This window comes from Apteryx mantelli, chromosome 5 (assembly GCF_036417845.1).
Source record: "Apteryx mantelli isolate bAptMan1 chromosome 5, bAptMan1.hap1, whole genome shotgun sequence".
NCBI classification, from domain to species: domain Eukaryota; kingdom Metazoa; phylum Chordata; class Aves; order Apterygiformes; family Apterygidae; genus Apteryx; species Apteryx mantelli.
Window position 1 is genome coordinate 8460583 of NC_089982.1, and position 21053 is coordinate 8481635.

Consider the following 21053-nt stretch of genomic DNA (forward strand, 5'->3'; position numbering starts at 1 on the left):
GGACCCATCTTTACACTGCAAATATTTGACTTCTTAGCTATTTATACATTGGGAATTGGTGTCCAAGTAACATTTTCAGGGACCCTAATTCCTCTAAGAATCGCAGAAATCTGATCTCACCGTGCAGTGCGTTTGATTGACAGGATTTGTTTCTGCTCTGGTCACCAGACTCCTGTGCATTTTTTTTTTTTTTCCTCCAGGGATGTTTCAGCCCTCAGAATTTATTTTAGGAAAATTCCTGCTGTTACGATTCCTCCCCTGCAAAGCCAAAAAATAGACGTGTTGTGTGGGTATGAGCCCCAGCCATTTTAGCTTTATCGCAGCCAGTAGTCGCTGGGGTGGTCTGAGGCTGGCAGTTCCCTGAGGGACTTGAAAAGGCAGGAGGAAGGGGCTCGGGTTCACTGCCCAGGAGAATCTGTGGAAAGTCCCATTCAGTCTATGCAGCATGTTTCTGGGAGGATCTGAGGACCTGAGGATTTTGCAGTCCGGCTCCTGTCTCCCTGTCTGCTTGCCAAGCCACGAGGGCAAGAGCCAGACTGCTCCCGACCACAGCCTTTTGAAGAGCGTGGTGTGCCAGGCGAACCCCCGGTGTAACAGGCTTCCCCCCTCCTTTTGCTGGGGCACACCACGAGTCCTTTGCTATCCCAAGTCAGCTCGCCTGCTTTTGGCTCATTGCTGAAGACCTTCTGCCTGAGAGCTGCCTTTTGCAGCAATGGGGCTCCTGCAGAACTGTTTTAGATAAATCCGTCTCTCATCTGCAGCCACGGACTTCCAATGAAGTGGTTGTGGTATGAACCGAGGGAAGGCTTCTCTGTGAGGGCCTAGGCTGGAAGGTGCTGTTCAAAGGTATGGACACAGGGTGGCACTTAAACACCCCAAGACAGCCCCAAGACTCCCAAAATACTGTTCAGAACTCTGTTGTTATGTGGGGTGTTTTGGAGCAGGGTCACTGAAAGGTATGGTTCTTGGGGGTCTCTCTTTAGCTGAGCTGTCTAAAGCGTGAAAGCTGGATCATCAAGTGGTATAAATCCATTGACTTCAGTGCAGCTATTCGTCTGGCCCATGTGTTATCAGTCAGTTTCACCCACGCCCTCCTCCCTTTCTCTTGCACTGTACAGAAAAAGAAATCAATAGTACAGTAATGTTGCTTATGTTCCTTTGTACCCACTTATCTTTAATTCTGGTTTTGTACTATTGATCATGATTCAGATGGGTGTCTGGGGAAGTGCTTGGTCAAAGAAATTGTCTTCTGCTTTGTAGCGGGAGAAGAACCCCTCTGTATGTGATAAGGGAGACCAAGCAAACTATTATTTGGGGCAATACCTCTGGCTTCATTAATGGTATGCTAGAAATAAGACTCAAGAGTGATGAGAGAGATGCTCATATGAAAGTGCTAAATCCCCTGAAACGAAAAGGATGGTGGAGGATTTCAGCCCTTATGATGAGCATGAGGTTAACCAGTCACTCCAGACATAAAGCCCACAGACAATATGTTCTTACGATGATTCAGGGCTATAACCTGAATATTTTTATGTTGGCTGGATAAAGTCAGTATTCTGAGTGTCACACATCTGTTGTCATAATTACAGTCATTTGGGCAATTTGGAAAGCCTTATTTAATGATGTTTCTGCCACACTCTTGCTTTATCAAACTGACACAGCTTAATATCATATGTAGAAAATGGCAGAACAGGTATTCCATAATTCTATAGGAGGAGTCTGAGGCCTTGCACTTAAAAGGTGTGTGCAAACAGCTACAAGAGTGCAGAGGAAACTGGAGTGAAAGTTAGTCATGGTGTCAGCCTGTTTACTGATCTGGTAGTTACAAAAATAGATCTGTAAATAACATGTGGAGAGGATGGCATGACTTTTATCATGTACCTCCCTTCAGGGAGCAGGCAGAAGTCTGAACTGAACAACAGACTTGAGCATGTTGCGCTTACCTGCAGACATTAGCCTTTTGTAGGAGCAGCTTGGACACTGCAGCCTGCTGAAGAAGGAAATTATCTCTTCAGTGATGGTAACAAAAGCTGGTTTTAGAGATGTTTCAGCTTTATTAGGACCATTCTGACTCCATTTGTCTGTTACATTTTATGAGAAAGGCTTTGGTTTGCTGCATGGGAAATGGAAGGAATTTTGGCTGTGTACATAATGTGAAATAGTTGGGGTAAATCTGTTCTCAATGGATTCACCCGTGAAGTGGATAAGGTCTCATTTACTTCTTTAGACTGGACAGGAAATAGGGTTACCGTCATTTTGCCAGATACCTTTCTGTTGTATTTTGTCTTCGACGCTGTAATTTCAAGCACTATGACTTTGGATTTAATAGAGGGACACAGTAGATACCCACGCACATATGCATATTTTCATTTTCACTTTGCAAAGGTAGGCGTTTTACATTAAACACTGCAAGAACCAATTATAGATTCCTTTCTGGCTATTGCATGTCCAGCAGGGTTCCCTGCTGGATGGACTGTTGTGCGGACGTAGACACAAGTAGAAAACTCCCTTTCACAGATAAGATTTTCCTTTTTTTATTCCAATAACTCTACTTAGGTATTGGAAATAGGCTGTTAAAACCAAAACATGCCCGTGTGTTTCAGGTGGCATAGGGCACTAGCTAAACAGTGCGTTTGTTGCCTTAGACCATGCAAGATCATTTGAGGTTGTCCTTTGAAATTCCTGTTGTTTCAATCCACTCTGGTTTTAATTTTACACTTGCAAAATGAGCATGTACTCTTCAGACACAGTATGTAAAATAAACACTTCCTATGGGAGGGAGTAAAGAACCTATATATCATGACAGCTGGATAGCTTAAATGTGAGTAGTTTAAGTGGTCCAATTTATTTGGGATTTATATAATTCTTTCCTCCTTGCTGTCCCCATTTTCCCTCCAGTCTGTCTCCAAAACAGAAGAGGCTCTTAACACTCTGTTCTTCTAGCCTTTCCAATGGACTCCTCTTTTGTTTCGAGTCAAAATAACCCATGCTACACATTATCCATCACACATGAATTCAAAGAAACTAGAGACAGTAACAGCAAGAACATCAAAGAAAAAGCTATCAGTGAACAGATGCGTGGCTTGGCCAAGCGGACCCCAGAAGGACCTCTGTCTTGTTCTGACACCACACCGGCCCTTCCCCGTGCCTGCTCAAACATGGGGTCAGCCAGCCAGCCATATGTGAGCGCATGTCCCTTCTGAAAGGAGAATTGGAGATGTACCGTTGCTGTGATCTTGCGCAGTGGAGGTGGTGGTATTATTTTAAGCAGCTGGGGGTGCACTGAAGCACGCACAAGCTCTGGCAAAGCATCCAGCCTGGAGCCAGAGTGCTGTGAGTAAGGAACAGACCCATTTCCTTGCTGTGTTGGCCATCTGAAAAAATACTCAAAACCAGTTTACTTGGACATTTTTTTAATCAAGGGAACAGGAAAGGACAAGAAGTTCCTGAAGCTGAGGGGGACTGTGAATGCTGAGCTTCCTGGTGCATTTTATTTACCAAGGTATAAGCTCCCAATGATAGGAGAAATTTTTATTGTAGAAACTATGACAGACTATTTTTCAGGGGCCTCCTCAGTTAGCTGAACAGATCAGACTTGAGCAAAGACCTGTCTGGAGGAGGCAATGTCCTGTTAGAAGAGTTGTTGCTTCTTTTCTGACCTGAATGATGAAGCTTCACTCCACTGTATTTGGCAAAGGTGTACAGCATAAATAAGTCACGGTGTGGTGCTTCAGTACTGCTGAACTCTCCTGAACACTGCACTGTCTAAGTGGGAAAGGGGGGGAGGTGGAATGAGGTGGCCACGGGGCCGCTGGGCAGAGCCAGGGCAGAGCTGGGCCAAGATCCTCATCTCCTGTCTGCCCAGCCTTGTCTTCCGAGTGTCCCTGCGGGCGTCAGCAGGCAGGGGCAAGAATCATCTTTACATCAAAGAAAGCAAAATAATGGCATTTGGCCCCTGGCACATCCTGTGTGTTGTCTTTTGTCTTTCAGCATATTTCTGTTTCCTGATGACAGCCCTGGGCGTGACAGCGGGTGCACATCGCTTATGGAGTCACCGTTCCTACAAAGCCAAGCTGCCTTTGCGGATCTTTCTGGCTGCAGCTAACTCCATGGCTTTCCAGGTGGGGTTGTGGTTGCCTGTCCTGATTTTTGGCCTCCAGGCAACTTTATCTCCTGTGAAGGGATCTCTTCAGCTTAGAGACATCAACAGGGAGAAATATCAGCATCAAGACATTTGCTGATTATAACCCTGTGCTGGCTCAGGGGCGTATACAGCCCCTCTCGCCACCCACATAGCAATACGCATTTGGCAGTCTACGAGCAATAATTACTTAAGGGCAAAGTCAAACATGCACAGGTCAGGGGCTCAGCACCCCAGCAGCCTATCTCTGACCCAGGTCAGGCCCAACACTTCACAGGACAATGTAGAAACCTCTGTAAAAGCCAGCTGCGTGCAACTACATCTGTAAACAGGTTTCTTTATCCAGCCAAGCAGTTAGAGATTGTTTCATGTACCCAGAAATGAGAACAGGCATCTTTTTATGCAGTCTTGTTTTATCTCTATTTTATACGGTATTTTTCATCAGTAGAATCCAAACACATTCGCGAACAAGTGCAACTATCTGTATTTACTGATAGGGAATCTTAGACTTCAAAACTTGCCTGTAACACCCAGCTGGTGGTAGGAGTCAGACTAGAACCAGGGTCTTCTCAGTGTAAACATACTACTCCTTTGTTAAGAACAGATATATGTCTCTGTACTAACATAATAAATTATCTAGCTTGGCTGCCTTAACCTCTTATGGCTCTGAGTTCCACAGGTGAGTTGTGCTTTGTGAGTTGTGCTTTGAGTTTTCAGCTTTTTCCCTTCAATCTCTTGGGGTGACTAGTTATTCTTGTACCTTGAGAGAGGATGAAGTGAGTCCCTTTATCCACTTCTGTACTGTTCATTGTATTATCTTTGATTTACCTTCTTTTTAAAGCAGAGAGAGTTGACCTTATTAATCCCTGTTCACATTACAAAGAGCACAATGCATTTGTATGAATATGTTGAGGAGATGTTCACTTTGACTATAACTCCCTGTTATTCTGACTCATATTTCAGCTGCTTTGTGCCACTCTGTTCCTTGCAAAGCTTGACAAAACCTTTGCTCAGCATGTTAAACAACTGTTTTGAGTTTTTAAGAACCCCCTGGTACCGGCCTCTTGTTTTACAGCAGATTTTATCTTTCATGGTCAATTCAAATGAATCTGTGTCAAGCTGGATTGCAGTAAGCCTGACTGTTGTGATTTCATTGCCTTCTGCTCCCCTGTTGCTATGCATCTCAGCTGTGTTGGCCTCATCATTGCTTTTTGCTGAGGCAAACACGGCATGAATCTGAGGCAGGGGAGTACTTCAAAGTGACTTCAAGCCACCTTTATGTCCTTCTCTTGTTGGAAGGAAAACCAAAGGCCAAATCACCCACTCCGTTTTAAGCAGTCTGAAGCCTGCTCCTAGTTACCGTGACATCCATTACCTGTGAAAGTCCATTTTGACCACCATGAACAACTGGTGAAGGAGTGTTCCTGTCCATTTCCCCAGCACTGGCATGGGGAGGAAGAGGTAGCGTTGGAGATTGTTTCAGCGTCCCTGGATGTTGGCTTCCTCAATATTCAGCCTTCTTGAGGAGCACTGGAAACTTGGCTGAGCGGTTTTAACTTTATGTTGCATGGGACTGTGACGTGCTGTACTTCCTCTGAGATCCCATCAGATGCAACTGTTATCCCAATGCATTTTTATGCTTGGAGCATACTGAACTGATTCTTATCCCTTCATCTAGCATTACTTAAGCTCTTGTAAGTTTGAAAGACTTTGTGCTTTTTGCTGTCACATGTTTGTCTCAGAAATGGGTACCTGGTTTATGTTTACTTGATTTCCTGGTGTTTAAAAGTTCACCATTTCAGTCAAGACATCGGGGTGTCTCTCCCCCATATCTGCCACGTAACATTGTTCCATACACTTGCTCCTTGCCATCTCTACAAAACAAGCTGTGATGTTCAGCTGAACACATGCAGTCACTAACAGCTGTGCTGTGAGCATTTTGCGCTGAGCTAGAGTGGTTCTTGGAAATGTCCTGTCAGCACACTGAGTTGATTACACTGCCCAATTTGTTGTCGGGTGTTGGTCTGCAGGTTTATTAAGGGACCCGCTAATAAAACCTCTTGTCCGTATCACTGTCACAGTGTGATTCTGCCACTTTCTGCTTTGGAATGGATTGCACTCTTGCGTTTACCTGAAATTTGATCAAGAGGTACATGTTCCTGAAAAACCGTTGCTATTAAAACACTTGGAGCACATTTACACGTGCTATGCTCCAGTTGCCTGTATATTTATTGCCAACAGCTCTGGCCTCTGGCCTTCACTTCCTCTTAGCCTTTGTGTTCTTAATTAGATGCAATTCTGTTGTTTCACAGCTTCCTAGCACTTCCATCTGAGGAATCTTTTTTTTTTTTGCCAGCCCTGCAGGTATTTGCTGTGGTATGAAAAGCCAAGCTAATTTCTCACACTGTTATTGCTTTGACCTGGTTATCTGCTGTGCCACAAATAATTTTATCAAGTACTCTTGTAGCGTAATGATCAATAGTCTTATTTGAAAGATCATTTCTGTTTAAGAAAGAGGACCTTTCTGAGGTGTACTCCTTGCTTAATCTTGTTGTGTTTTTAAATGACTTAATCTTAGCATATTCCGGCCTTCTGGATACTCCCAGAGAAGAATAAATCTGCCACTTGAAGCAGAGTGGAGGCTTTCATTCCTTTTGATTTCTCTGCAGGAGAAAATAAAATGGAAGCAAGGTAAAAATCTCCCCTTGTTCTTACTGAAGAGTTGGGTGACTTCTTTGGGTTTACTTTACTCCAAGTTTACTTGTTCTCTTCTGCAATGGGATAGTTGAGGTGTGACGTACGTGAACGCTGATAAGGGACGACTGAGCTTTACTTCCTCGCCTCAGTAACTTACACAGGTTGGTGTTAAAGAAAAATGTTCCCCTCTTCCCCAGTCCAATCCATTCCCACAGTTACTGCAACCTCATCAGCCAACCTCAGTTGGCCACAGCATGACACCAGTTCAGAGCCGAGTACCCCTGAGTACAACTCTGAGTTAAGGATCTTTAGGGGCTTCTGTTCTTCACTTCTCTCTCATGGGCTCTCGCAGAGAGCATCTTTGCGATGCTGAAATTGAACACCGATACCTTTGTCCAGATTCTCTAGTTGCCATTAGCAGCTGTTTCTGGAGTCCCCCTCACCAGCGCTGGCTGCCTCAGTGCTCCCCAGTAGTGGCAACTGAGAGAAAGCAGTGATTTCTGCTATGCTTTCAGCATATGGCTCTTGTCTCACAGAATGTGGATGAACATAGTGTCGTTAGCTTGGGCTTACTATATCCTGCAGTATATTCTCTGTCTTGATTGTTGCTGCACGGTGGGCACTTCACAGGCACCACAAACTGTCTGTTTGCTCAGTTCTGCTGGGAGGAAAGTTGCTGTGGTGTGGGTACTACTGCTGTTCCTAAAAACCAACCCAAACCCTTGCTTCTTTGACTGTTACTGCTTGGCTACTTCCCTGGCGTGCGAAGATGGAAAAAGGAGAGAAAGCCACTCTCAGCTAAGCATTGTTTGACTAATGCTCATACTGTTGTTGTTGATCTGGGCATAAACTAACATTTTCATGTTTCGGTGCTAATGTTGGGCAACTGAATTCATAGATGAGTGCCCGAATATGTGGCCTAATTTTTGAAAGCATTGCATACACGAGTCCCTATGGTAATAGCTCATCATCACTGAAAAAAACAAATGGTTTTGTCTGAAAGCCAATGCATCCTGCAGAGAAAACTTTGAGACTGAAATCCTTCCAGTTGAGTAAATTTTGAGTGCCTCACTCTAAGGATCCAGGTCTGAAATTGTGGTCCATCCCTTCCTCCCTGCAATCTATCTAGTCCCGTTTACAGCCCTAGGGCATTTCAGTGACCCATATCTGCTGACAGCTTTAGCAGAGACAGGGCTGAACTTAGTTTGTATCTGATCCGGATCCAATGCTGAGTTGGTGTTCTGGGACTGAGACTGTTATTCCAGCCTGTCAGTGAATGCAATGCTTAGTTTCCTGTAAAGTAGGCACATCTCCTGTGATAGCTCAATCTCATGCTCTTGTACTTACACACATCTCTGCAGACAGAGCAGTCATTTAAATGAGAGTGCTGGTTTAAATGTGAAAGACTTGTCCCTCCAAAAGGTTGAGCACCTTCAGGCTCCTGTTCAGTTTAGCTCAGCATGTCACAAGCTCTGTCCCATTTTCAGCACTGTATTTGTCCCTGGAGGGGGTCAGTGGTGACCAACTGTAACCAGCTTGGAAAACCAATGCCAGAACTGAGTACCTCTGCATAGTAGTGCCCCAAAGACAGATAAGCCAAACCCCTGTGGCCAGGTCGTAAAATAAGAAGGTAGACATGGATGTACCAGGTTCACCTTTTGATGGTGAACATCCAGGAAAGGACATAGGACTAGCGCAGGCTGATGATATTTCCCAAGAAGCTGTTGGCCCAAGGCCTTTTCCAGCCCCAGGTTGTGTCCAGTCTGTGTCACTGGTTCCCAGAGCATGTGTGGGCACTGATGGGAGCACCATGATTTGGTGGTCTCCCTGCAAAGCCAGGGTCCCTCAAAATGCCTTTAGCTGATAACTTTTACTGAAAAGCATCAGTGCAGAGCTTGGTTGCTGTTTACATGCAGGGCGGGAGCAGGAGACAGTCCTGCCAAAGCAGCGCCCAGCCTCTCTCCTCTCACCCCACTATGCTCTCTGTGCAGAACGATATCTATGAGTGGAGCCGAGACCACCGTGTGCACCACAAGTACTCGGAGACGGATGCAGACCCGCACAATGCCCGCCGTGGCTTCTTCTTCTCCCACATCGGCTGGCTGTTCGTGCGCAAGCACCGGGACGTCATAGAGAAGGGGAGGAAACTGGATTTCACTGACCTGCTGGACGACCCTGTCGTCAGGTTCCAAAGAAAGTAAGTGGGAGCGCTTGGCTGTCGTGATGCCGCTTGGAGGGATCACTTCACTGCCTGGTTGTGATTCCTTCTTTATTGTCGTCTTTCCCTTTTTTCCCCCAAGATATCCCTGCAGCTTTGCAGGCAGTAGGACTGCCATCCCCCTTCCCTTCATTATAGCCATGTTGCTGAAGCTTGCAGACTATCTTTGCAGGCTCTGGTGCATAAGCAGAGTTGCACTATCCTTGTCCTTGTGCTTTTCCAAAAAGCCAGGGCTGTCTGTCAAAACAGCCACAGCAGAAGCTGCTGGGATCTTGGTGTTCTCATGTGATCAGTGGAGTAAAGGCTGTAATCGCTAGCTGTCTTAATGCAAAACTGCACATTTCAGTCTGCAAACTCATCTTTGGCACCTGTGGGCCAGCTCAGACCAAGTGCTTCCTCTTCCAGGACTGTCATTCTTTGCACAATTAATCATCTCCCGTGAGAATTAACACAGACCAAGTTCAGCTTGTTACACACATTGTGAGAGGCGGGAATTGAGCAGCGTGCTTTGTCCTCTATATGAGTAAATGCATTATAGGAACAAATGCAGGACTGTGGCAGCAAGTATTTGCTCCAGTGACTACAAACCACATAACTGCATTTCTGAGCATTTTATGGGCAAAGGGGGCAGTGAATTGAGTCCTGAAATACTTGTCTTTTTTTGCATTGGAGAAAGCTGCACGCTATCAGAATTACCCCTGCATCAGAGGAGCTGCAGGAGGGAGGAATTCACTACCATCAGCCTGTTTTATCACTTACACTGGCTTCTTCGTCAGCAGTGGGTGTTTGCAAAGCTTCCCTTGCAGTTTGCTACAGTAACTCTTGGCTGTTTTGTTACCTATACCAAGACAACAGTATCCTACAAGAAGCAGGCTTTTCTGCCTTGATCATGCTGCAAACATTATGTAGTGATTAAGTACATTTGGTGCAGGTAAGTTATGTTTTAGTAAATGTCCTTGCTCTGGATATCAACATTTCCTGTGATATCTCAATCTCGTGCTCTTGTACACATCTCTGCAGACAGAGCAGTCATTTAAATGAGTGCTGGTTTAAATGTGAAAGACTTGTCCCTCCAAAAGGTTAAGCACCTTCAGGCTCCTGTTCAATTTAGCTCAGCATGTCACAAGCTCTGTCCCATTTTCAGCACTGTATTTGTCCCTGGAGGGGGTCAGTGGTGACCAACTGTAACCAGCTTAGAAAACTGATGCCAGAACTGAGTACCTCTGCATGGTAGTGCCCCAAAGAGAGATATCCCAAACCCCTGTGGCCAGGACTTCTAGAGTTTGCCTTTCCTCCTGTTGGAAGAAAAATTCCGCTTCCATCGTTTTCATAAGGATGAAGTGCATTTTTTTTTGACAGTATGGAAGAACTAGCAGGTTCGATCAGTTAAAATCATAATAAACCCTTCCTCTTTGTCAGGTTTTGTTTTAAGGCCAGATTGTTAGCTTTACTGAATTCAGGGGTGCTGATAACTTGTGGATAAGGTACTGCTCAATCAACAGTTTAAACCCACAACACTTCAGCTGAAATCACTGTCCTGCTTCAGGTGTGACTGACAGCAGAATATAACCCTCTGGGAATAACAGTGTGACGATCCTGAAGAACAACATTTGATGTAAAAGAGAGGCTCGCAGGTTGGAGCATTTTCATTAGAGGACTGATTTGGTGAAACTGGCACTGTTTCATGGAAATGTATCAGTTTCCCCCAAATCCAGGCAAGGAGATTTGTCAGTTCCAGTTTGTTTCAGTCAGAGGGAGACAGACCCTGAAGTGACAAAATATCTGTAGTCATGTACCCGTTTGAATGTGAAATCTCATGTCCTAATCAAAGACTTCAGTCTGAGCTTCTTGCATCTCACAGAAGGGCTTGAATCAGTGCCTGATTAGCTGTTTTGATAATTTTTCTCTTCTGTCTCAGTGCTGAGTGGGAAAAGTTTTAAACTCTGAAAGAGTTTTCTAGAATGGAAAAATTCTTTCCCAGACAGCTTAATTTCTAATCTTGAACTGGTGAGGTTTGCAAACCTTATCCAGGGCCTGGTTCAGAAGTCAGTGGGAAGTTTTGCGTTATTTTTGGTGGAGTGAAGAATGGGGATTTTTTCCTTAGAAGAGCTTTGCTTCAGGTGAGTGAAGAAAGAGCCCTATGAGAGTTGTGGAGATGCCTGCTTTTCACCATGGTCTATGTAGCTGTGCAGATCTTCATCTGGAGCCCAGCGTGTGAGGCTGTCCTCAAACAAAACAAATCAAACTGAGAGCTTGCAAAGCACAGGATTAACTTATTTCATACACAAGATTGTCAAAGCTGGGTGGCATGTTTTAGGTGAGAGTTATGTTCATGGAAACTTTTTTTCTTCCAAAAATGCTGCCAATACTAACATTTTTCAAAATCCTGTGGCTGTTAAGTGGAACTTGAATGGATTTTTTTGTTGTTGTTGTCAAACCTAATCAACAGTTTTTGCTATCTGAAAAACTTTTGGCAAATAAAAAGTTTTAGTAACCATTCAATTAAAACCAAACCTTGCTCTTTCTCATCCCTTCCAGAAAATCCTCAACAATAGCAGGGGTCTATTTTAAACCTGTTGGATGGGAACAAGGGAACAAACTTTTAGCTTGTACTTTTTTTTTTTTTTTTTCCTTCACCCCATTGACAATCCTGTGGCCTGCTGCTCCAGTTGCGTGTGGCCACTTTCTCTTGTGATGATGCCCTGGGATGACTGTAGGATGTAGGTAAATCTGGGCTCCAAGGACGTGGAAGGGCTCGGCAGGGAGGACAGGGCCATGTTGCCTCTCAAGCTGGGGACGCGCTGTAGCTGGTTTGTCAGACGCAGCCCCCACTTACTGACTCTTCCCGTTGTCTTGCTGCTCTCTGCTTCTGAGCACGCTTAGCCCATTCTCCATTAATAGTCATTTATTTCCTGTTGCTCTCTTGGCTTTTCCTTCCCCCTTCTTGCAGAACTGCTCCTCTTCTCCACTTCCCTTTGAATCATTCCCTTTGAATCATTCCCCTTGGCTTGTTGGCTCCTTTTCTGCTCATTTCTCCCGCTATGGTCTTTCCTCTTCACCTCTGTGCTCCCTGCATCCTACACTCTCTCTTCCCTGCCTCGTCTGAGCATATGGCTTTACTTTTGCTATAAAGCTCTCCTGTTGGTCTGTCTGGTCAGACTATTCAGCTTCCTCCCTCCACTGCTCTGTGTTGGGTTTTTTTTTTGTTGTTTTTTTTTTCCCAGTATATGATCATATGCATTTTCCAGGCTCGGCTGAACCCTTCAGAGCCAGGTGTCTCATTCTGGGGCTTTGCTTTCTCCCAAAACATGAGAAGCAAACTAGACCTGCTGTCTCAGAGCTGAGGAGCAGTTTGAGGCTAGGAGAGATATTTTGTTGCTCCCCCTGTTGAGTGCTTGCTCTGAATGCGTCTCAGATTCCTACCTCCCCTGTGCATAGCCAGAACAACCATTTGAAAACTTAAACTTCTTGCATAAAAAGGGTGATTTTCATTTGAAAGGAGAGGAAGATGTGTGTGCCCATTCTGCTTTACAGGAGGGTACCCATGAGTGGAAAAAATCAGAATGGCCTTCTCATTTAGTGGGTAAATTGAGTAAAATCATCATTTTTGTACTCTGTACAAGCCCTTGCAAAGAGATGGGGTCTGGTCTGAGAGAAGAGTTTGGCAGAGGTCAAACAGGCCATGCAGGCAGGGACACAGTCTACACTAAAAATGGTAGCTGTTAAAGTCAGGGTGGAGCAGTTGCTGTGATCTAACATGGCCTCTTCCATTGCTCAGTAAGATCTGCCTTTAGCTCTTTCTGCTGTATACACACACGTGCACATACACGTGCACACAAGCATACTACAGATGCTCAAAAGCTAAAAGGTTATATATAGTTTGTGCCTTGTTACGCTGAAGTTGGTCAAAGAGGAGACTGTACGTCATGGAGTTTGCTTCTTACTGTGAATGCCAGGTGATGAGCGTATGTAAGCGGCAGGGCACGTGCCAGCCTGTGTGCTGCAAGAGCAAAAGTAATCCTGGCCCGCCAGGCCAAGACAGAGCTCTCTCCTCAGCCTTAGCCGGACGCCCATGGCCTCTTGGCAGCTGCTTTGGCTCTGCCGCAACTACTGGAGGCCGCTGTTGGAGGCTGACACAGCAGCGAGGGTAGAAAGGGGCTGTTCCTGCCCTGTGCTCCAGGTTCCCCCCGATCTGAGCTCAGGGGAAATCTTTGCTGCCTCTTAGCACTGCGCTGTGTTTCTGGCCCAGCCCAGCTCAGCTGATGTCGCTGAAGTGCCACCCCAGGCCCAAGGCTTTTCTCAGTCCCAGCGATAGGCCCCAGCTGCAGGGTTTACAGCCAGCTCTGAACCCCCCCAGAATTAAAAGTGCTGAACTCAGGGGCTTGACTCTGGGGACTGGGTCTCCAGTGTTCAGCCCCAGTGTTAGTTGCTGCTTTGGGGTTTCAGGCTGTCTCTGCATTTTGAATTGCTCTTGGAAAAAATTGTCATATGGGTTGTGAGTATTCAAAACCTTCCCTGTTGTGGTGATCCTTCTCTTCCTGTGACAAGTGTTATTTGGTTTGTCCTTCTGGACACTTAGGTTGGAGTTGGCACAGTTTTCACTCTGGCAGAGCCAGAAAATGTCTCCATTGTGTGGATATTCTCTTTCTTCCCAGCAGAGCCTTTCACTTACTCATCCCAGTCACGTTGGGCAGCGGACCATGAAAACAAACACGTGTTCCAGTGTAGACTATTGAGAGCCCTGACAACGATACAAAGAGAGAGAACTAAAACACAACCCTGGAGCCCTCTATAACAACTGCTTTTGGTGGAAGAGCTGACTTTTCTGATGCTGAGCAAGCAGCACGTTGGCTGGGCTGCTGACAAGTAGTTCAGCTTCATGTTTTTCTTTGGTGAGGGCTGTGGCAGCTGTTAACTGCTGAGTTATCTGCCTTCCAAGGTTGGGACAATGTAGGAGGACTGCCTTTTAAAAATGGAAGAACTGCTTGTTAGCTTCCTAATGGCAGATTGTTTCCAGCAAGTGTTTCTAGGGATTGTTTGGAGACATCCATGGTGTTAATGATGCTGAAATCTGTGTTGAAAGGTAAAAATTGGGATCACTTGCAACTTTTTTTTCCCGTAATATTGCTCTTGAGACATTGACCTAGTTTATCTCTTAAAACAAAATAAAGCGAAAAACAAAAAGTGATTTGAGCTCCAAAAAAATCAATATAGCTAATATCTACTGGGATATAGTTGGTATTTCAGTTTGACATGTAAAAAATGGGTTTTTAGATTGAGCCTTTTCCTCCGTTCTTGGAGCGGTTCATTTATTCATTGCAATTCTTTTCCTAGCATGTTTCCTTAGCATCCAGTAGTAGTAGCTGTCCCTCACCTGGCACTTCTCTTCCACATATCTCCTGGTGCTTTTCAGAGGAGGTGAACACTCACTTCCCTAGTTCTGAGAGGATGAACGTGACAGCCACAGTCCTTCCTAGCTCTCAGTAGCTGACGATGGTACTAAGCCCTAGGCAAGTCTTGGCATGTGTATCCTCGTTCATGCAGATCGGTAGATGTGGAGGTCCTGGGTTCAGACTGTTTCAGCCCAGCTGGAATTGTCACAACGGATGAATGCTCCGAAGACAAAGGTGCCTCACTTGGAGCATTCCCATTTAAACCCTGAAACATGGAGCCCCTCTGCAGCGCCTTGGCTGCGGTGAAGTCCTTCCACTTCACAGCAGTGAGGACAGTGCAAAGAGAGATTATGAGGCTGGCCCAGGTTATGCCAGGGGTTTCTGACAAACCAGTGTTTCCAGCTATCCAAGCCGGTAGCCCTCGCAGCTGTTGTTCCCAGCACAGTAATGGTGTCCTTTTGTTTCCCTATAGGTACTATAAGAGCTCAGTAGTGCTGATGTGCTTTGTGATCCCTACCTTCGTGCCGTGGTACCTCTGGGGCGAGAGTCTGTGGAATGCCTACTTCCTCGCCTCCATCCTCCGGTACACCATCTCCCTCAACGTCACCTGGCTGGTCAACAGCGCAGCTCACATGTACGGCAACCGCCCTTACGACAAGTACATCAGCCCCAGGCAGAACACCTTCGTCACTCTGGGAGCCATTGGTGAGTGCTGAAAGACGCAGCGCTGAAGCTGTAGCTCCAGTTAGAGGTTTGCAGGCTTAGAGCAATAACCCCCATCCAGTCCTGTTCCACCCTGGCCAGCGTTTTTGGAAGTCTGTACCTGGCCACCACTTTCAGCCAGAGCTTGGAGGTGGCTGGAGCCTGTGTGTCCTAGAGGATGGCTCCTTTGTTCTGCTACAGCACCCACGTTGAAGGCACTGAAATAATGCTATTTATTGCCCTAATGTGCCTACTGGGGACTCCGAGTCACGGGAAGAGAGGCGCATCAGCCCTGAGCTTTGGTGTGCAATAATTGGGACCTGGTGATCAAGGAGCCCCCTGGTCTGAGTAGCCCAGGCAAATGCTTGCTCTGCATTGCCCTCGCAGGGGAGTATGAGCAAGAGCAAACTGAGTTCTCCGCCAGCTGGAATAGCTCTCACGAGCCCGCAGAGCCATGCCCAGATGCGGCTTCCCAGGCCCTCTTCCCAAGCACTGGGGATAACAGGCATCTGCCTGGGCTCCAGCCTTTCCGAGGTGGGGGGAACTAAGCCTAACGGCTCAACTTGAACTGCAAAGAGAATCTGCGTTCATGGCAGCGATCCACTGTTTTCAAAAGTCGGTTTGGGACAGCAAAATAGAAAGAAGCGACTCTGCTTCTTACTCAGTTATAAGTTTTCCCTCTTGAAGCACGTCTAGTTTTCTTCTCTGAGTGTTGGGGTGGGAAACATCCCCCTTTATTCTGGGAAACAAAGTCCGAAGCGTTGTGTTGTGTCAGATGTGGATCTTCCCCAGGGGTCGGGTCTCTCATAGACAGATGTGGCTGGAGCATGACCTGGCCTGGATTGAGGACTTGGGAAACAGGCACTGGGATGTCCCACCCAAGTGTATCTCTAAATGCATAAACCTGCTGGCCATGCAGCCTTCAAAAACTCTCTCTTTTTCCAGGTGAGGGTTTCCACAACTATCACCACACCTTCCCGTTCGACTACTCAGCCAGTGAGCTGGGCCTGAAGTTCAACCCAACCACCTGGTTCATTGACTTCATGTTTTGGTTGGGGTTAGTTACTGACCGAAAACAGGCTCCAAAGGAGATGATCCAGGCTCGCAAAGAAAGGACTGGAGATGGCAGTGCTTGAAAAAGTAACGCTTCTCTGTATGTCAGTGCCGTTGTATATGTGTTTGTGTGAGGGGTGCGCGCACCCATGTGCGTGCACTGGATTTATTTTCTTCTGGTTAAAGTTAGTTTTTTCAGATCAGTTGGGCCAAATTAATTCCTGAGGTGACTCCCTCAAGAAAAGATTCAGCCCCAGCTTTTTTTTTTTTTTCCTATTAGCTGTCTTATGTCCAAACTTCAGACTAGTAAGTGTAAAAATGTTATATATTATTTAATATTAGAGTTAAACATGAGAGAGATTTGGTTTTAGTCACTGTAGTTCTTGTCCAAATACATTGTAATTTGCTTGTTCATGGTAAACTTGGCAGGTCTGAGGAACTAACTATCCTTTCAAAGTGCAGTTCAGGGGAGAATTTGTTTCTACTATTAATCAAACATGCTTTTGAGACATGTTTCTTGGAGGGGACAAGTCAGGGCCCAGTGTGCTGTTTAAACTACAAACTAATGGAAAGGAATGCTAACAGCGCCAAAAAAAACAGGATGTGTAAGGGGAAAAATCAGCCTACAATTAGTTAGACATTTGTTTGAAAATCTGCTTTCTTCTTTATGTTAGCCCTGTTAGCCAGACCAATGCGCTACTGTCTTTGCTAAATATGAAAACCATTTACTGCTGAGCAGGCTTTTGTGTTGAAAATTAGTCTCTATACAGGCCAAAATACCAACTGATGCTAATGTTGAGATGATTCCTTTGTTGTCGCATATACATTGTAATTTGTAAAAGTATAGAGCTCAACAGTGTCTTAAGCCAAATAAAGCTTTGATTTCAATGTTTGGAGACCTAAGTTGTCTTCTGATCAGTCATGGCCATCGATGCATGCATATTTTAGCTCCTTTTGCACAAGAGGCCTCTTAATTTCTTTTTCTGCCTTTGACTATCGGGTCTTTGAAAACTGACCTTTACCTAAGTCAGAGTCTCTACTAATATTTCAGCTGCATGCAACATCCATTGGTTTCTGAGCAAAATATAAAGACAGTTATGTAGCTTCTGAATTTAACAGTTGCCTTGTTTGGAGAAGAAAAAAAAAAAAAAAAAAAAAAAAAGCATGTGGAATTAATGGGACATATAGCCTTTTGTGTTAGATGTTAGCCAGTGCAGGAGAGAGGCTTTGTACTGTCAGCACTGGAGCACTTTTGAAGATAGAGGGCATGATTTTCATTTATATATAAGGTCGTTGCTCTGCCCTTCCTGAGAGGGAATGCCCATTTTCCGGCTTCCTTAGCCCCACGCCCTGGGCAAGGCAGTGACCTCAGGATAACTGAGAGTCAGGCCAGATATTTTCAGGAAAGATGTAGAACTAAAAAAAATTAAAAATTCTTTTTTTCATTTCTTGTTTTCTAAATGATGCCATATAATATAAAAGAGTTGTCTTTATTCTGTATTTCATCCGGCAGGTGTTTTAACAGTGTTACTTTGCCATTAATGATGTGTAAACTCTTGAGTGATTTACAATAAACAGTTATGAATTAGACCGGCCGCTGAGTTTCATTTTGAAACTTCTCCAAAGATGCATGGCTTTTATGCGTTATACGTCAGTACTACAACAGTGTTAGACTTTGCGTTTTTTAGCATTCGTTTAGCATAGCCAGTTTCCGAAATATCGACCTTCCTCAGCATTTGTGCATTCTTCCTTAGTGGAAGAGGAGTGTTGCCAAACCTGCAAGTACTAAGAGATTTGATTACTTCTGGCTTAGTGGCCAAGCTGAAAAAGAAGAGGGAAGAGAAATTTCAAGCTGATATAAGCTTGAAAGGAGACCATGGCGAGGTCTTGCATGTGAAAATTGCACTTTAATAATTGAATATTAGTCAAATGTGACTGCAGAGCATTACTTTGAATAGAAAGATTAAATACTTTGTTTAGATTTTTCTGCAAGTTCTTCTCTCTTTTGCTGCTTTCTCAAACACAGCTGAAATCTGCCCGAAGGCCTGGGTGTGCCGGAAGTGTGCGTCTCAATGTGCAAACATTCGGAGTCGAGGCCTTTTGACAGACAGAGGAATTATACACACACGTGGTAGGAGATGTCTCCCTCCACCACATACGGTGCCTATGGGGTGCTGAGGGCTGAACCGGTCTCCCGAGAGCCGTAACCAGTCAGTTAGAAACACTGGTGTGTTGGAGCATTTCTTCCTTCCTCCTGTGGTTGACAGGCCCATTGAAGAGTAGCAAAATTAGTGGGAACCTAACAAAAAAATGATGTGGGTGATGGGTCTGGACTTGACGTTTGAGTGGAGCAGTGAAGTTTGGAAAGCGCACAAACACTTAATTTAACAGGCTATTTATTCATTTTGTTCATGCAGTTTCCTGTCTGGAGAACTGAAGTGAATGCAGTTTACAGGAAGCTTACATGCAGCTCTTCCAGTTAATCTTTATCATCATTTTAGATCCCCTTTTATTTATTTATTTATTTTTGTTTTGGTACTGCTTTTACTTGGACTTCCCTAAGCTGATTCCTGTCAAGCATATGGTGTAAGAAGAATAACTGGTCCTACAGAGAGATCCATGCTGTTCTGAACCTCTCTGACTAGGTGAATATTTTTTCCCTACAGGTGAAAGAGCAGCAGCAACACAGGATTTAGGAATCCGAGAGTTTGAAACCATTTGCAAATGACCCATATTTTTGAGAAACTGAAAGTAAGCAAAGAAACATTCAAAAAAAAAAAAAGAAAAAAGAAAAGCTGTTCCATCAAAATGTCTTGTCTTTGAGTTTGCACTTCATGAGTTCCTGTCCCTCTACCTTAAGATCTCCAGGTAAAACTAGTGTGGTAGAGTTGATCAAAAAATGCCAGTTATCTTTTGCAGGAAAATTACATTTCCATTTCAAAAAAATACCTTGAATTATGGTAAAACAAAACCAAAAAAAAAGCATGGAGGTTTTGGGTTTGGGGTTTTTTCTTTTTTTTTCTTTCTTTTTTTGGAAAGCACTTTGGACATGCTCTTTCCTCTTCCTCTAGAGCAGTCTTATCTTCCACTGCAAGGCAGGTAGACCCCATTCCTTCCTGCAGGGCAGCGGTGAGATGCCCCCACTCGGGGACAGTCTCCCTGTCCCCTGCAGGTCTGTGGCACAGCAGCTACACACAGAGATGCAGGGAAGTCCTGTGGCCTCTATAAGGCAAGGCATAGAGGGCTGCACTGGGCTTCAGCAGTTCTTGTGGTGGCCTGGCAGTCGAGGACCCCACTAGCACTGTGTGGACAACACAGAAGGATTTAGGGGCTATTGGCTGATGGGTTGGGCTAAACTAAGAATATGGTGACTTCTGAGCTTTTTGCAAGGCCTCTTGTTCTGTCATTCCCTCATCTTCTCTTGTCCATAACCTTGTTTTCAGCACCTTATACCATCTGGTATAATATCAAGTATGACTGAGATCAAGAGCTGTCAATTCTTATTTGCACATTTTCCCCTCTCGTGGCTTCTTGCAGTGTTAACTGAGGGTTTCAAAGCTCTTACCTTCTGCATATAACAGCAGCTGGCTCATTTCTACCTTTTCCCTGTAGTCCGTGAGGTTCTTGGGAAATGCATTGTTGGCTCAGAAATCAGATTTGTTCCTTCCCATAGCAGAAACCCAAAAGCAGGTCACCTGCTTTCTGACATGTGTCAGCTTAAGGGAATGCTAAGCCAGCCGGTGGAACTTGTCAAGCTCATTAAAGGAGAATTTCAGTCTTAACTTAGAGCATGTACTTGGCTAAGCAAATATTGATGAAATCCCGTCAGGGCTGTGTATAAACACGACAGTCTGAGAGCGGAGCAAAGCATGCAAAAATGGAGCAAGGCCAAGGCTGCAGTTGTTCATGATAGCAGGAGTTTCCGGACTCGATCAAACCTCGTCTCTGCCTGGCCTCCATTAGTTGTAGAGCTTTAGTGCGAGCTCTTTCCTCTGCCCCCATCTTGCATGCTGTGGGGGTCTTTGGAGGGAAAAGGTTGTGCGTGGTCAGCCCTGGGCTGGTGACCACATTTCTGAGCAACTTCAAAATATCTGGTTAGAGTCGCAAATTGCTTGATGGTAATGTAAGGACATGCAGGCAGCTGTTCAGGTTTTCTGGGCGTTTATGGCAGATTTCTGCCAGCTCGCTTCAGTAGCCTCATCCTCTCCCTTTAAAGCAAGAGTGATATCTGCATCACTATCTCCTTCTACAGCTTGTAAATACAATGTAAATGCAGTCCCTTGGCTCGGGCGTCTGTACGGCTGATCATTTTTCAGACCCAGTAATCAGCAGCCGGAACACGGCTTTTTGAAAATAAGCCTGACAGATGGGAAACGCGGTTTAACTTTAGGTATTGCATTGCGCTGACGGGGTGAGAGGCTCCCTGGAATAAACTAATCTGAAAAACCTTGTATATCCAACCGTGCAGGGCTGATGATAAAGGTTGCTGGGCTGTGGCCTCAAAGGCACAGCTGGGCTGTTCATATTGGCTCTCCCTCGCACCCAGTTCAGCTTCTAGAAGAAAGCTGGCTCTGTTATCCATAACGATCGGGGCTGAGGCTTGCCTGTTGGCTCACGCTTGGGCAAGCTGAACAGAGATATATTTACTGCAGCTTGTGAGCTGCTTTTATGCTTGCATTATGGTCGCTTCTTCTCTCTTGCACAGTGGCATCTTGGATGCTGAATCCCATTGCACAGGGCGAAACCCATAGGAGAAAGCACGGAGGGAGGGATGGGCTGGTGTCCGCGCAGCATGCAGGCTCGCGGGATCACGGGGAGCGCTCTGGTGATCTCTCCACACGCTGTTTTG

At 45.2% G+C, this 21053-nt stretch overlaps 1 protein-coding gene across 1 annotated transcript in view; it reads left to right on the forward strand.

The window, feature by feature from the left end:
- SCD5 (stearoyl-CoA desaturase 5) overlaps positions 1-17794 on the forward strand; it is a 39316-nt gene extending 21522 nt beyond the window's left edge. The window contains exons 2-5 of the mRNA XM_067297058.1: positions 3991-4121; positions 8830-9035; positions 14922-15154; positions 16097-17794. Coding sequence (XP_067153159.1) covers positions 3991-4121; positions 8830-9035; positions 14922-15154; positions 16097-16287 — 761 coding nt within the window. The 3' untranslated portion in view covers positions 16288-17794. The remainder of the gene's footprint in view (positions 1-3990; positions 4122-8829; positions 9036-14921; positions 15155-16096) is intronic.
- Positions 17795-21053: the final 3259 nt, after the last annotated feature.